Source organism: Loxodonta africana, chromosome 12 (genome assembly GCF_030014295.1).
Source record: "Loxodonta africana isolate mLoxAfr1 chromosome 12, mLoxAfr1.hap2, whole genome shotgun sequence".
NCBI lineage: Eukaryota > Metazoa > Chordata > Mammalia > Proboscidea > Elephantidae > Loxodonta > Loxodonta africana.
Genome location: NC_087353.1, coordinates 72,211,576 through 72,228,387, shown reverse-complemented (window position 1 = coordinate 72,228,387; position 16,812 = coordinate 72,211,576). Strand labels below are relative to the sequence as shown.

The 16,812-nt window shown below is 42.3% G+C and overlaps 1 protein-coding gene and 1 pseudogene across 1 annotated transcript in view; both read right to left on the bottom strand.

Annotated features, from left to right (window-relative positions):
• BMERB1 (bMERB domain containing 1) overlaps nucleotides 1–13,881 on the bottom strand; it is a 150,212-nt gene extending 136,331 nt beyond the window's left edge. The window contains exon 1 of the mRNA XM_003421876.4: nucleotides 13,776–13,881. Coding sequence (XP_003421924.1) covers nucleotides 13,776–13,881 — 106 coding nt within the window. The remainder of the gene's footprint in view (nucleotides 1–13,775) is intronic.
• LOC104847099 (large ribosomal subunit protein eL19-like) lies at nucleotides 105–13,641 on the bottom strand (annotated as a pseudogene).
• Nucleotides 13,882–16,812: the final 2,931 nt, after the last annotated feature.

Here is a 16,812-nt window from a genome sequence, read left to right as displayed (position 1 = left end):
ATGTTTTTGTTTTTTTTCAGGCAGATAAAGGCTTGTTTTATTGAATGATGGATTGATCTATATAACTGCTGAGGCCACTCTGTGCAGACAAGAGAGGCGGAGCTTTATTTCTTGGTTTCTTCCTCCTTAGACAGAATCTTGATGATCTCCTCTTTATTGGCCTGGAGCCACTCCTCACGGTGCTCATGTGCTTCCTTGGTTTTAGACCTGAGGGCCTCAGCCTGGTCAGCCAGGACCTTCTTGCAGGCCTTGTCTGGTTTCAGCTTGTGGTGTGTTCCATGAGAATCTGCTTTTTCTTGAACATGTTCCCCTTCGCCTTCAGGTACAGGCTGTAATACGTGTAGCGGTCAGTCTTCTTAGATTCATGGTATCTTCTGAGCAGCTGGTACAGAATTCTCATCCTCCTCACCCAGGTCACCTTCCTGGGCATTCAAGCACTGGCAGTACCCTTTCACTTACCTATGCCCATATGCCTACCCTTCCGGGAGGCTAAGGTATTTTTCTAGCACGGAATCAGAGAATGGACAGTCACAGGCTTGTGGATGATCGGGCTGTCTTTGATCAGTGTCTGGATTTGCTGATGGGAGTTGGCACTGGCAATTTCATTGGTCTCGTTGGGATCCAACCAGCCCTTCTTCTATCTCAGCAGTTATCGTAGTGCCGAAAGGAAAGCAGTGAATATGTATCGAATGAGTAAGGCATGAGTGGATGGATGAATGAATGACTTATTTGGGAATGAAAAATGTACAGAATAATTAACATCATGCATTAAGGTCATTTTCCAATTTGGATTTTACAGGGGTCCAGATATACTTGTTACCATCTTGCAGTGCAATGTTGTTTGTGTGTGATTCAAGTAAATATAGCCCCAGTAAGCCCTGATCTAGTGGAAATACCCTGGATTGTTATGTCCTGGCTTAGTCCTTGCTGTTATGGATTGAATTGTATCCCCCCAAAAGATATGTCAAAGTCCTAACCCCTGTGCTTGTGACCTTGTTTAGAAACAGAAACTTTCTTTGAAAATGTTTTCAATTAAGTTAGGGAGGTCATACCTGAGTAGGGTGAGTGGTGTCCTATAAAACGGGAGGACACCGAGAAAGAGTTACACACAGGGGGAAGACCCAACTACAAGCAGTGAAGAAACACCAAGGATTGCCAGCATCCACTATTAGCAAGGAGAGAGGCATGCAACGGTTCCTCTCTCAATGCCCTCAGAAGGAATCGACATGGCCGATAGCCTGATTCGGACTCCTAGCCTCCAGAACTGTAAGACAACAGATTTCTGTTCTTTAAAGCCTCTCACTATGTGGTATTTTGTTATGGCAGCTCTAGGTAACTAAGACACTGGTTGTATCCTTTACCTCGGGGGACCCTTTAGCCTTTATTCCCTACTCGTGAAGAGAGCATGACAACTCCTGCTCTTTGTCCTTTCTTGTGAGGAGTTAATCAGAACATATACGGGAAAAGCATAAATTGGAAAGTGACATGAAAATGTTGTTGTTACTTGCTATGGAGTAGGCCCCCAACTCATACACAATGGAATGAAACACTAAGCCAGTCCTACACCATCCCCATGATTGGTTGTGGATTGGATTGTGCTCCACAGGGTTTTCGTTACCTGACTTGTGGAAGTAGATTGCCAGGCCTTTCTTCAGGCCTTTCAGCATCATAGCAACACACAGGCCTCCAATGGCAGATGGGTGCATGAGGTGCATTAGCTGGGAATCGAACCCGGGTCCCCTGCATGGAAGGCGAGAAATCTACCACGGAATCACCAATGACCTCATACAAATGTAAGAGATCATTATTATTACTTCTCCCAATAATTATAATCCCTGCACCTTTTTAAACCCAGTTGAAAATGAGAGTGGGCAGCACTGATGCTGATATATTTAAATTCTTCTAAAACCTCAGGCTAACAACAGTGTTATTTCCCACCTATCGCATTACCTGCACTTAGAAGAACCTCTTTCTGTCCTAACTGTAATCAACTATTGCGGTTTTTTGCCTTCAAGATGTCTGATTAGCCCTTTCTTCCAAACCCACTTAAGACTCCAGCCCATGTCACCTCATGCTCGGATAACTCCAAAAACCTCCCCACTGATCTTCTTACCCCCAGGGTCCTCCCCTTCCATCCAGTCTGCAAACATTACCAGACAAGTCTTCTTAAAATGCTACTTCCTTCACCTCCACCCCCTCTTCTGCACTGGTTCCTTGAGGCCTGCCATTTTTAATCAGCCCAAGTCTAGTTGGTGGCCCTGCTCAACCATCTTTGCATCTCATGATTCCTCCAGTGTAGCCAGGCATCCCTCCGGCAATATTCATACTCATTGTCACCTCCATTCTTGCCCTGTGACTGGTCCATCCAGTTTAACTTTCCTCTTTTCCTTTCCAACTGTTTAAATACTACCCACTTTACACCCTGCTTTATCATCACTATCATCATCATCATCATCGCCATCATTTACCGGGAGCAAAAGACTCTGTGCTAAAACTTTCACACATTTCTCAGTCTTCTTAATTATATGATGAAGGGGGTCCTGTTACTATCCCAGTTTTATAGAAGACTGAAGTTCAGAGGGGTTAAGTAGCCAGCCCAAGGTCACACAGCTCACAAGTGGTAAAGCTAAGATTCAAATGCAGACAGAGCTCCTGCTCTCAAACACTAGACTCATCTGCCACCATGCTGTCCATGGAATTTTACTTGATAGCTCAAGGGAAGCCCTTCTCTCTGAAGCTCCAAGTTCTCTTCTTCAAAACAGTCTTTCCATTGCATTTTTGTGAATGTCTTCTAGCTCCCACTCCAGCCTGACCCTGAAGATGTCATCCTCAACTTTACGAGGGGCATGCTTATGGAAAAGGCAATCAATGAGCCAGAGAGGGATATTAGTACTAAGAAGCCCGGAGACACGTCTAACTGACAATATGTGTCTGTATCAATGGCAGCCTGAACAAATTCTGGGAAATAAGAAAGGCAGCAGGATTAAGTCAACTGTGCTGGGTTCAAGCCCCAGCTCTGCCACTTACTGGTGGGGTGACATTGGGCAAGTTGCTTAACCTCACTGAGTCCGTTTCCTCCTCTGTAAAAGACAGCAATAAATGGCTCCATGGCACCTTATCTCATAGGGTGTTTTATGGGCATAACCTAGAGGAGGCACGTAAAGCATGTGCACAGAGTCAGCACAAAAGAAGTGCTTGATACTTGCTATTTCTTACAATTACTTCTTTCTACTTCCCTTAGAACCATTGTTTTTGTTTGTCTGGTTGGTTAAATCATTTTTTTGGTGCGAACATACGTTTTCATTTCTCTGGGATAAATGTCCCAGTAGTAAAACTGTTGGGCAGAGGGAATAGCACTTGTGAAGGTACAGAGACGTGAGACAGCATATTTGACCTACCAAAAACCAATCTGACCTAGGACTGGCAAATAGATCAGTAATACTCGCTCCAGTCTCTAAAAGGAGTGAGGCAAGACCAGAGCAGGAGGTGAGTGCATTTCAGAGCTCAGAGCAGGTTCATACATGTTTACTTAAAAAAAAAAAATTATTGCAGTAAAATATATATAACAGAAGTTTTCCGTTGTAACCATTTTTAAGTGTACAACTAAGTGACCTCAATTATATTCACCCTGTTGGGCAACCATCACCACTATCCATTTCCAAATGTTTATCATTCTAAACAGAAACTCAGTACCCCTGAACTGATAACTCCCCAAGAATTATTGTTTTTGCTGCTCTGTCTCTGGCTGTAGAGGCATTTTAACGAAAAAATTATTTTTTCTTTTTTAGTGAGGAAAGTGGCATTGTTTATACTTTTCCAAATCTCTTTTATGTCTGGCTTGGTAGTCAACTGGATTCTCCTATCTGTTTTGGTACGTAATTTGTTGTAATGTGTCGTATAGCTTCTTTATAATTTATTTATTTATTTTTGTTCTTGTTGTTGAGAATATACACAGCAGAACATACACCCATTTGAGAGTTTCTACATGTACAATTCAGTGACATTGATTACATTCTTCGAGTTGCACAACCGTTCTCACCCTCCTTTTCTAAGTTGTTGCTCCCCCATTAACATAAATTCACTGACCCCTAAGTTCTGAAAAAAACAATTATTAACAAGTCTGACTCTGATTCGTTTTTTAAAAATCCTCATTCTAGAAGTCTGGCCTTTAGCCACCCTACTTGGACCCTATAGGAGAGTTACATCTCTGGGGAGTTGAACCTTCCTTTACCCAGCCTCCTATGAACCTGCTCTGAGCTCTGAAATGCACTCACCTCCTGCTCTGGTCTTGCCTCACTCTTTTTAGAGACTGGAGCGAGTATTACTGATCTATTTGCCAGTCCTAGGTCAGATTGGTTTTTGGTAGGTCAAATATGCTGTCTCACGTCTCTGTACCTTCACAAGTGCTATTCCCTCTGCCTGGAATACTGTTCCCGGTAATCAATGATGAAATGTTGTTCACCTTTTCAGGCTCCTTCAAGTCTCACTTCCTCCCCCAGATCATAGAACAGTCTCCCGATGCTACCACATGTACCCAGTGTATATTTGTTTTACTGTATATATTATGGAAACCTTGGTAGCGTAGTGGTTAAGAACTACAGCTGCTAACCAAAAGGTCAGCAGTTCAAATCCACCAGGTGCTCCTTGGAAACCCTGTGGGGCAGTTCTACCCTGTCCTATAGGGTCGCCATGGGTCGGAATCGACTTGACGGCAATGTGTTTGGTTTTTGGTTTTATATATATCATACCTATATTTTACATATTTCTCTTTTATTCCTCTTCTCTGTTTGAACAGCCTTATTGAGGTATAACTGACACACAACAAACTGCGCATATTTAAAGTATACAATCTGATACAGCTTGACATATGTATACTCTCGTGAACTATCATCACAATCAAGATAATGAACATATCCACCAACCTCAAGTTTCTTCACGCCCTTTTTAAATCAGCTCCTCCTTCCTCCCTCCTACCTAGTCTCAAGTAACCACTGATTTGCCCTTCTATCACTATAGATTAGTTTGCACTTTTTTTAGAATTTTATATAAGTAGAATCATACAGGATCTGGCTTCTTTCACCCAGCACAATGATTTTAAGAGTTGTCCATGGTATAAAAAAATAGCACGTATCAATAGTTCATTCCTGTTTGTTGCTGAAGAGCATTCCATTCTATTAAAACCACATTTGAGTTGTTTCCAGTTTTGGGCTGTTACAAATAAAGCTGCTATGAACATTTGTGTTTAAGTCTTTATATGGACGTATGCTTTCATTTCTCCTGGGCCAATATGTAGAAGTGAAATGGCTGGGTCATACTGCATGTGTATTTTAAATTCTTAAGAAATCGCTAAACTGTTTTCCAAAGTGGTTGTACCATATTACAGTCCTCCCACCAGCAGTGGGTGAGAGTCTCGGTTGCTCCACATGCTTGCCAACAACTTGGCGTGGTCAGTCTTTTGCTTGACTACTAACCTAAAGGCTGACAGTTTGAATCCACACTGTGGTGCTGCAGAAGAAAGGACTGGCAATCTGCTGCCATAAAGTTTTTAGCCAAGAAAATCCTGTGGAGCAGTTCTATTCTGTAACACATGAAACCACCATGAGTCAGAAGTGACTCTATGGCAAAGGGTTTTTTGGTTTTGTTTTGTTTTTTGTCATTTAGTGGCTGTATAGTGGTCTCATTGAAGTTTTAATTTTTGTTTCCTTAATAACTAATGGTCATTGCAGATATGCTTTGCTTCTACTCTTTCTCATTCATTCATCAAGGCTCAGCTCTTCGGAGTGCCCTGAACCACCAGATTGAGTGAAGACCCTCCTCTGTGCTCCCCTAGCCCAGCCCTCTGCTTACTTACATAACCTAATTAAATCAAGTTTACCTTTTTGTGTCTGTCATCACAGTTGTAAAGGCAATAACTTTTTTTTAATTGTGCTTTAAGTGAAAGTTTATAATTCAAGTCAGTTTCTCATACAAAAACTTAAACATGCATTGTTACGTGACCCTAGCTGATCTCCCTATAATGTGACAGTACACTCCCTCTCTCCACCTTGTATTTACCGTGTCCATTCAACCAGCTCCTGTCCCCCTCTGCCTTCTCATCTCACCTCTGGACCGGAACTGCCCACGTAGTCTCATGTATCTACCTGAACCAAGAAGCACACGCCTCACCAATATCACTTTATGTCTTATAGTCCAGTCTAATCTTTGTCTGAAGAGTTGGCTTTGGGAGTGGTTTTACCTTGGGCCTAATAGAGAGTCTGGGGGCCATGTCTTCTGGGGTTCCTCCAGTCTCAGTCAAACCATTAAGTCTGGTCTTATTATTAGAATTTGAGTTCTGCACCCCACTTTTCTCCCGCTCCATCAAGGACTCTCTGTTGTGTTCCCTGTCAGGGCAGTAAGACAATAACATTTAAAGCAAATAATCATCACGAGCTAGCCTCTGCGCTACATGCATTACATTCGGTATCTCACAGAATCCTCAGAGCAACCCTAGGTAGTCACTGTTATTGTCACCATTTTAAACTCCTCAAAAATACCAAACCCGTCGCCGTCGATTTGATTCCAATTCATAGCAACCCTACAGGACAGAGTAAAACTGTCCTATAGGGTTTCCAAGGCTGAAATCTTTACAGAAGCAGACTGCCACATCTTTCTCCTGCAGAGCGGCTGGTAGGTTTGAATAGCCGATCTTTGGGCTAGCAGCCCAGCACTTAACCACTGCGCCACCAGGGCTCCTCATCACCATTTTACAGATGCGGAAACTAAAGCTCAAGAGGTTTAAATAACTCATGCCAGGTGCAGAGCCAGTAAGTGGCAGAGCAAGGTCTCAAAATAAAGGTTCTGACTCAGAGCCCCTGCTGGTAACCACTACGCCACCCACTGTCTCCTCCCTCCTCAATGATAGGGGACATTCGGCACCACCAGCTTCTCCCACTCAGCCTGGCAGGTGGCTCTTAATAAACGTTGACAACGCAACCAAACTGAGTCTTAATACTGCTAATATCAATAACATCTATTGACATTTATAGGTCAGACACCGTGCTTTACCAGCATTACCCCATTTAATCCTCAGGGGATTAAAGAGAATTACTATTCCCGTTTCACAGATAAGGAAATGGACGTTTACGTAAATTAGGCAACTTGCCCAAGATCAGAGTGCTAGGAAGCAGTAGAAGGAGGATTGGAACACAAAAAGCTAGTTGGAGAACTCCTTAAGGGTGGGGCCTGGGTCTTCTTCATCTCTGTGCCTCTAAAGCTAGCACACAGTAGGGCTTGAACCTGCTAAAGAAACCATCGCTCAAGAGAGTGAAGCAATGAATGGATGATATGGTAAGCATCTTGTGGGGAGCTTCGAGAGTGGGGTTTTGAAGGGTTATGGTAAAAGAGAGCCTCCACCTCTGCTGGCCTCCACCCCACCAGGCTCATCCTGGTAACAGGAGGTTCACATGAGCCAACCAGATAGACCCGGAGTCCCATGGTATGAGAGCCAACAGACCCAGATTTCATTGTACCAAGAAGAAAGAAAACTGGTACATGGTCTTTGGAATCTCCGCCTCCCTGACTTGGGCCGGCAGCTCACCTGAAATGCCCTTCTCTCCTCCCTTAACCTATTCAAACCCAGCTTATCCTTCATGCCCAGTGCAAACACTCCTCCTTCATGCTGTCTTCCTGGAGTTCCCTAATAAAAGCCACTCTGTTCTTCATATTTGCCACCTGTACCTTCATTTAGCACTTGTTTCATTTTGTTGGTATTATAAGTTCTGGTGTTCTTTATTCCACCACCCCCACTCCAACCCAAATCTGTAAGCTTCTTGAGAGTGGGAACTGTTTCTTATTTCATCTTTAATCTCTGCAGCAGCTAGCACTGTCACAAGAATGAGAGACATTGGATAAGATCATTTAGTGTCAGAGAGAGCTAGAGACAGGTTCCTGCTCTATCACTTTGTGATCTTGAGCAAGTTTCTGAACCTCCCCAAGCCAAAGTTTCCCCATCTGTAAAATGGGAATAATAATCCTGCCCATTTAATGTGGTTTTTATAAGAATTTAATATGCTGTTTTAATAGCTACAATTCATTGACTGGTATTATTAAGTATTTAATAATCAATTGAATAATTGAAGGAAAAATAGATTTTTCCTTCAATGAACACGTAAGAAGGGAAGTCTTTCAAAAATGAAACTTAAAGTTAAGAACAAAGACGGAGAAACACAAATCAATGGGTTTGTTTCAAGTACATACTAAAAAAAAAAAAAAACCCAGTGCCTTCGAGTCAATTCCGACTCATAGCGACCGTATATATAGGACAGAGTTTCCAAGGAGCACCTGTTGGATTTGAACTACTAGTAGATACTATCATATTTGTAACCTTCACATTTCTGCCATTATAATGCCACCATAATTTACACAAAGCTGGTTGCCTACCCAGGGATAGTGCAGAGACTATCATCACTTCTCATTCTTAAACCAGTGCTCAGTCTCCCAAAAGAGAGTCCAGGATGCCTCTACCCCCATCACACCTTTCTCACTCAAGGAAGTTCCTACCACTTATCCAAAATGGAACTGACTAGGAAGGAGCCAGGATCTACAGCCAACAATGATGACATGCAATCATCGTTTGTCCCCCTATTCTCCATCCAATAGCCAATGGGAATCCCTGGGTGGAGTAAATGCTTAAATGCTCAGCTGCTAACCAAAAGGTTGGCAGTTCAAACCTACCCAGAGGCACCCTAGAGAAAGTCTGATGATTTGCTTCCAAAAGATCACAGCCTTGAGAACCCTATGAAACACATTTCCACTCTGACACACGTGGAGTCACCATGAGTCAGAATCAACTCTACGGCAACTGGTTTGGTTTTGGTTTAGTAGCCAACATGACCTTTTAAAAACAAAAACCAGATCCCCAGGTTAAAATTCTTCAGCAGCTTCATCAGCAATGGGAATAAGATCCAGAGTTTTTTTTTTTTTTTTTTGCTCAAATTTTAATACTGCTTTCCACGTTTGTGAAATAATTCCTATCAGATTTATAACCAAAAACTTCAAAATGATTACAGATTGATTTAATGTGCACTCATCAAACACACAGCTGATCATCTGGGGGGAGGGAAGACATCAAAGGCATACGTACCATTATAGAAGTTCTTATTATACATTAGCATGGACGATACAGTTTATTTCTTACTTTTTACATATTCTAGAAGACATTCAAATGAAGATAAATAGATCAAACTGGCTGAGAAACTCTTACAGTTGTTGAAGTCCTCCAGACTTTTTTTTAAAAGCCATAGCCCACAAGACCCTGCCTAGTCTGGTTACTCCAATTCATCTCCACCCTCCATGGCTCACTGGGCTGCAGTCACCCTGGTCTCCTGTCTCTTCCTCTAACACACACCAAGGGCCTTTGCATTCACTACCTGAATTTCTGCTATTGACAGAGCAAAATGTCACCTTAGAGAAGCATTTCCTAATGACTGGCTGGGAATATATCCCTCCCCTGATAACTCCCTAGGAGAACTGCCGTTACCTGAACTACCTGGTTTGCCTGTGTATCGTCTGATACCCTCACTCCCGCTTTCCCCTGAACAGAAGCTCCGTGAGAGCAGGGACCTTGTCTGTATTGCTCACCTGTAGTTTTTTTTTTTCTTTAGGCACAGCCCCTAGAACACTGCCTGGCATCTACCTATAAGGCACTCAATACGTTTGTTAAATGAATAAATGAGGATGAGGGAGCTGATCATGGTTATTTTTCAGTTTTATTTTTACATTTCTTGTAAATTTGAAAATTTTTAAATAAAGTACACGTAGTTCTGTAACAAGAAAAAAGAAATAAAGCTAAAACAAAATCCAATTGAAATAATAAAATTAGCATATTTAATCATACAGATGAAAGTAACACAAAACTCCGCCCAAGAAGCCATTACATAGGCTGCCAGTAATTCACATCATCTCAGTCTCTGTGCTATTTATTAAACCTGAAACACTGGCTGATTTAATGATCCGATTGCTAGTCAGTACACATCCTTGGACTTTTAAATAATAGTCATCTCTCCTGGGTTTATAGAAAGATTGCTATTTGAGCTTTCCACCTTGTTCTAGCCTCCTGCTCGCAGCACAGTGATTTCCACCTTTATGTTTTTGCCAGTGCACTCAGCCCCAGCTCCCCACATCCAAAATCTTGACCATCCTTTAAAGGCCATTCAATGTCTACCAATAAATGGTCACAACAATAGACAACTCTGTTTTTTAAAAAAGCTCTGGGCTTTTCCACAAGGCACCTTGCTTTTGTGTCTCCCTCAATTATTAACAGTTGGTTGAAAGCAATATTTTTTATATCTAACCACACTGAAATGTCATTATACATTTTCCAACTGAGTAAAGGGAAAAAAAAAAAAAAACACTGTTAGCAGAAAAATGCTGCCAAAGGTGGTGTGAGCAATTTGCGCAGGACCTTTCTCATACAAAAGAACACTGGACGGTCTTCAAGGAGTCAAAGGCCCTTCACCCTCACTTTCCCATGCGGAAGGCAGTGGGCACACAGTTGTTATCAGGAATTTGCAAAGAAACAGAAACAAGGGAAAAGAGAAAGACCCTCAGCGGGATGGATTGACACAGTGGCTGCAACAATGGTCCCGAACATGGCAACGATTGCGAGGATGGTGCAGGACTCAGTGGTGTTTTGTACAGTTGTACGTAGGGTCACTAAGAGTCGGAACTACCTCTACAGCACCTAACAACAACTCCCGTCTCCAGCTACCATGCATAATAACACTGACTTGGCATCTGTTAAGCCACAGAATCAATAGTACTAATTTTCACACTTCATTAATAAATAAATGGAGGCGCCAGACATTATGGAATAGATGCCCTGAGAGTTGAGAGGGAGTTCAAAAAAAGCCACTTTGTCAGAAAAATGCCAAGCTCTAGACAAGAGTATAGAGATTAAAAACTGCTAAAGGTAACCAACCCAGATTCAAGATTCATATTTGGACCCTGGATCAATACTTTAAGAAGAATTCAAGTCTGAATAGGTAGAAAATTAAACACACACACACCCATTTGGGGATCTATGCAAAAGCAGATCAGTAACTGCATTCTTATATTTAAATACAGAGCAAGAGTGAGATTTTTTGACAGCTTGGAACAGAGAGAATGAGAAAACCTTTCTGCTAGACTTTGAGCAGTTTGCAGCCTGGGACTTAGAAGCATAAAAATTTCAAGGAGGCAAAATGCTATAAATGGGTGATTACTGCAATTTTTCTGTATGTTTGAAAATGCCGCCAATAAAATGGTGAGAAAAGAAAAAGCTAAACTAGGGAACTCACCACCACTAGCGTTTTGGTCCAGGGTGTTGCTGTTCGTAATTTTTGCAAAGCATAAAAGCAGGTTCCTTCTATAGATGTAGTAATAAAATAACAGAAGCAGCTTCTTGAGCTCCAAATACATCCCCTTATTTAATATTTGCAATGAAGCTATAAGGTAGACACTATCACTGTTTCTACTTTCAGAAAACAGAGGTATGAAAAAAAAAAACAAAAAAACAAACCTAATGCCATCAAGTTGATTCGGACTCATAGCAACCCTATGGGACAGAGTAGAACTGCCCCATAGGGTTTCCAAGGCTGTAAATCTTTACAGAAACAGACTGCCACATCTTTCTCCCGCAGAGCAGCTGGTGGGTCCAAGCCATCAACCTATTGGTTAGCAGCTGAGTGCTTAACCACTGCACCACCAGGACTCCTTTGAGGCAGAAAGAGGCTTAGAAATGTGCCTAAAGTCATATAGGCAGCAAGGGACAGAGCGGGGATTCAAATTCAGGGCTTATTCAAACGCAGCTTCTACTCTGCATAAACCCCAAAACCCACTGCCATTGAGTCGATGCCAATTTACAGCAACCCTACAGGACAGAGTAGAACTGCCCCGTAGGGTTTCCAAGGAGTGCCTGGTGGTTTCAAACTGCAGACCTTTGGGTTAGTAGCCAAGTTCTTAACCACTGTGCCACCAGGGCTCCTTCTACTCTGCATAGACCCTGACATTCTTCCAAGTCCTAAAGCCACTGTGACCACAGGGGCCAATAGGGATTCTCTCCACAGACTCAGGAAGGTTAGTGAAAAACATGAAGGCAATAAACCTTCATGACTAAGAGCAGGGGCTCTGGGTTCAAGTCCTGACTCTGCCACTTAATAATCCTATCACCTCACAATCCCCAACATTTTCATTTGTGCAAGGGGAGTCATAAAACTCATCTCAGGAGGTTGTTACAGGAATTAAATGAGATGATACATTTCTTAGCGCAGATAGATAGTTGTTGCCATGTGTGCAGAGCAGAACTGCTCCATAGGGTTTTCAAGGCTGTAGCAGTTCAGAAGCAAATCACCAGGCCTGTCTTTCAAAGTGCCTCTGGGAGGGTTTGAACCACCAACCTCTCAGCTAGTAGTCAAGGGCTTAACCATTTGAGCCACTGAGGGACTTTAACATATGGTAATCTATCAATCAATAAAAGGAAACAGAACTCCTCAGCCTTGATGACGGACTAGAGCACCAAAGCCAAACTGTGTTGTAAGGATGAAATAGGGAAGAAGACACAGGTCTAAAAGAAGTAGAAGACAAAACAAGGCGGGAGGTGGAGAGTCCTATGGCATGCATCAAGTGAAGCACTAAGACATTCGATTGTGATTTGAACTTGAACACATCAGAAGCAGAATACAGCTGAGCCATTCTAGGAAGATGTTCTCAATTTTTAATTTTAGGTATAGAGAAAGAACACACTCATGCACAACGCAATTTTCTATCAACGACAGGAAAAAAGCAGATTCACAATACTTTGGCCCAGCACAGCTCTGAGGTTGGCGTGGGTAAGAGCGCTGAGCAGTTACCTAGAGCCAAGGCCGGAAGCTGCAGGCTCCTTGAGAAGGGCAAGAGGGCCTTTCCCAGCCTGTGGGGAGGCAGTGTTCTAGGGCGCGAAATGCAAGGGCCGAGGCACTGGGAAGCCCCATGGATTTGCAGAAAGGGCTCATGACCCTAGTGCCCCTCTGGCTGCCTCTGCACTTTGAGGGCAGGAGTTTCAACTGTTGCACTCTACTAATTAAAAACGAAAATCCTTCGTTTATTTGGAAATGTTGTTGGCACCAAAAAAAAAAAAAAAAAAAAACAGAGAGAGGATCAGCAAATATAGCCGACTTGTTTCGGAAATGCATTCCAGGATTGTACCCAAACCAAAGACTTGAATTGAGTCAGCGGACAAAGGAGAAGAGTGTGCACAATGTTAACCTTCCACTACCGTTTTCCCCACCTCCTCCGGACCCAGGAGAAGGGAGGAAAGAAAGCTGGAAATTTCAGGCGTGCCCTGAACCTCGCGCCGGTGGAAAGCACAGCGGAAACCCAGCGGACACTCCCCCCTTTCCAGGGCTGTGGGCGCTTTCAAAGGATGGTCTTACAGCTCAAGCACCCTAGCGCATCAGGATTGCGAAAGGACCCTCCTCCCTGGCCTGCGGGAAAGACTCTACTTTCCTAGACCAGTTGCGAGCTAGCGGATCCAGAGTCCAGCCCAGGCTCCCGGCTTAGCGTGCCTTGTGATTTCCCGAGCCTCCCGGTGCAGCTCAGCCCGGAGTGTCCCCCTTTTGTTCCCGGGGAGAGCGCGTTGCGGCGCATCGCTGCGCATCCCCCAGCGCAAAAAGCGCCGCCGCGGGGGCGCTGCCTTTGCTCCACTCCCTGCGTTCTCCGCGCTCTGGCGACCACCGGCTCGGCGCACGGCACCCCAACTGACCCCCCGCCCGAGTACTCACTTCTCTCCAGTCCCTCTGCTTTCCACGCTGTCTCCTCCACAGCCCCATAGCGCCTCAGAGGCTTCTCAGCTTCTAGATGGGTGGACAAGGATTGCTTTAACTCCATCGCTGATTCCCGCGGGCAGGTCGACGGATCTCCCTTTACTCCATCCCCGCCGCGGGATGCAGGGAGGGAGGCGGCTCCAGCCAGCAGCGCTTTAAGGGGCCGGGCGCTCGTGACGCTGCTCCATCTCTTCCGCCGGCAGGGCCTGGGAGCGCCGACTGGTACCCAGGGGGAGGGATGCAGGGCACATGCGCAATGGAAGATTGGAAAAGGCTTGGGGGGCTGGGTAGGGAGAAAGAGGCACAGATAATAACTCTAAGAAGTAGAACAACAACGGCTAAAACAAAATCAACCAAAAGGGAGTAAGAACAAGCCCCCTGCCCATACTGGAGCTGATGGATAGGGGTTTATGCTGTTGGATGATTTGCAAGGGGCTGGCACTGCAGGTGGCTTGTGATCTGCCAGCGGGCTCCTAAGCCGTGAGTGGGATTCGTGAGCGCGTCTATCTGTGAGCGATGGATCCATCTTTGTGGGGAGTGTGCAGAAGCACGAGTGTGGACCTGAATCTGTGGGTTCTGTGCTTGGCTGAGTGTGTTTTCGTGAGGATGTCTATTCTTTGCAACTGTGAATGTGAAATGAGACAGTCTTGTCTGTGGATGCCTGTGTCGACTTTGTATGTGTTTGGGGTGGAGGTACAACACAGCTGTTGGGAACATGGATCTCTACCTTCCAGAAATCCAGAGTTTTATGTTACTCGTGGCAACATGGAAAGTATAAAGAAAAATATTTGGTAAAATCAGCACCAATTAGATTGTTGAAAAAGTAGTAATATTTATTATATGACAGCTAGGTGCTAAACACTTCCCAACAACTGTATGAAACAGATACTTTTTTTATTAGCCTTGTTTCACAGAAGAGGAAGCTGAGGTGCAGAAAGATTATTTGCCCAAAGACTACACTTACTAAGTGGTCTGGTCAGGACTTGAATCCAGACCCCAGATACTAGCCTCTTTGTTATAGTGACTCCCTAGACTGCAGTTATGGCAGTTTGTATCATACAAACAGGCTCTACAGGACATGGGTTATTTGCTTGTTTGTTTTCGAGACATCATCTGGGGCAATCCTGGGATTCACATGTCTTCTGGAAGTGTAAAACAGCACAGATTTCAAAGAAAATGATTTAGCACCTGTTAGCAAGAGACTTAAACATTTATTATCAATAAAGGACTTCTAAAATGTAATCCATATAATTGAATTGTATATGTAGAAACTTTGAATTGGTGTATGCTTTGCTGTGTACATTCTCAACAACAATGAAATAAGTAAAATTAATATTTTTTTAAATGGTCTTCTAAATAGCTCATGGGAGAAAAGGAAATAACAACAACAAAAATTTAGACCTGGATAACAATGATATTGCCGCATATGAAAACTTGTTTAAGCCACATTTCAAAACTTGTAAGTTCTGATGTAAGTAAATCTATAGCTTTAGATGTGTGTGCTAAAAAAAAATAAGACTAAGAATAAATGAATTAAGCATTCGACTCAAGAGACATAATATTAAGAATGAAAAGGGAGTCATAACACAAATACAGTAAGATTTTTTTACTTTGAAATGAATACTTGTCTTAAAAATATAAACTATCAAAATGTATTTAATAAATAAAAAAACCAAATCGATAGCTATTACAGAAATTGAGTTGTTAATATAGAAGTGTATTTCCTTCCTCAGTTCCACAAAGGCAACAGCCCAGACGGTTTTACAGGTGAGTTTTACCAAATAACAGATAATTCTTATCTTCTAAAAATTGTTTCAGAGTTCATTTTATGAGATACTATAACCTTGATATCAAAGCTAGCTTAAAACGGTATAGTGAAAAAAATCTAGACCAACCTCACCTACAAACACGTTGAGGTGGACCCTTAAGATATATGCCCTTTACTGCATAGAAGTTATACATCAATAAAAAAGAAAATTAAGCCAGCTAAATAGAAGGGTGTATAATCCTTAAAATAAAAGATGGCTGGTAGTTCAGGGAAGTTAGTCACTTCTTTCTGTTGAAATATTTTATAATTAAGAAAAAAATAGCTAGGCTTTTTGGAGCCTGGGAATGAACCCTAAGAAATATTTGAAATGTTACAAAATACTTCACACAAAATGTTTTTTACAATTTATATAAAATGTGGAAAAACTACAAAAAGTCTGATATCCTACAAAAGAGAAATGATTCAATAAATCAAGAACATGCCAAGCAATACATGATGGCACACTTATTTAAAATGATGTTTACAAGGAGTTCGAATGTCATGGGAGAAACAATATTAATCAAAACCTGAGGGGGAAATTAGGATACAAATGATAATATATAGTGTGGGCTACTGTTCTTGATCTTTTGGCTAAGATCAAATGTACACTGTGATCTCAATTATATCACATATTTCACAGAATGATAATGATAGAAGGAGCCCTGGTGGCACAGTGGTTAAGAAGTCTGCTGCTAACCAAAAGGTTGGCAGTTTGAATCTACCAGCTGCTCCTTGGAAGCCCTATGGAGCAGTTCTATTCTGTCCTATGAGTCAGAATCAACTCGATGGCAGTGGGTTTGGTTTGGTTATATATACATATCCAGGAAAAAACAATAACACTTAAATGATATATACAAAAATGTTAATAGTGACTATCAATGAATGTTGAGATAGTATAGAATGTTTTATCTGTATTTTATAATGTATTACTTTTTAATCAGAAAAAAATCAATCATGTTTTTAATGCATGGGAGAAAAAAAACTATGAGTATATACACCAAAATATTAACAGTGGTTGTTTCCAGGAGTTGAGATTTTGGGAAAATCTTTTTCTTTTTAATTTTCTGCATTTTCCAATCATTTATACTGAGCACATATTGTTTTATAATTCAAAAGAGAATGAATTCCATTTCTAAAAATGTGTGAGTGATACAACTCTGTAATCCTAAAGGACAAAACTGTCCCTGC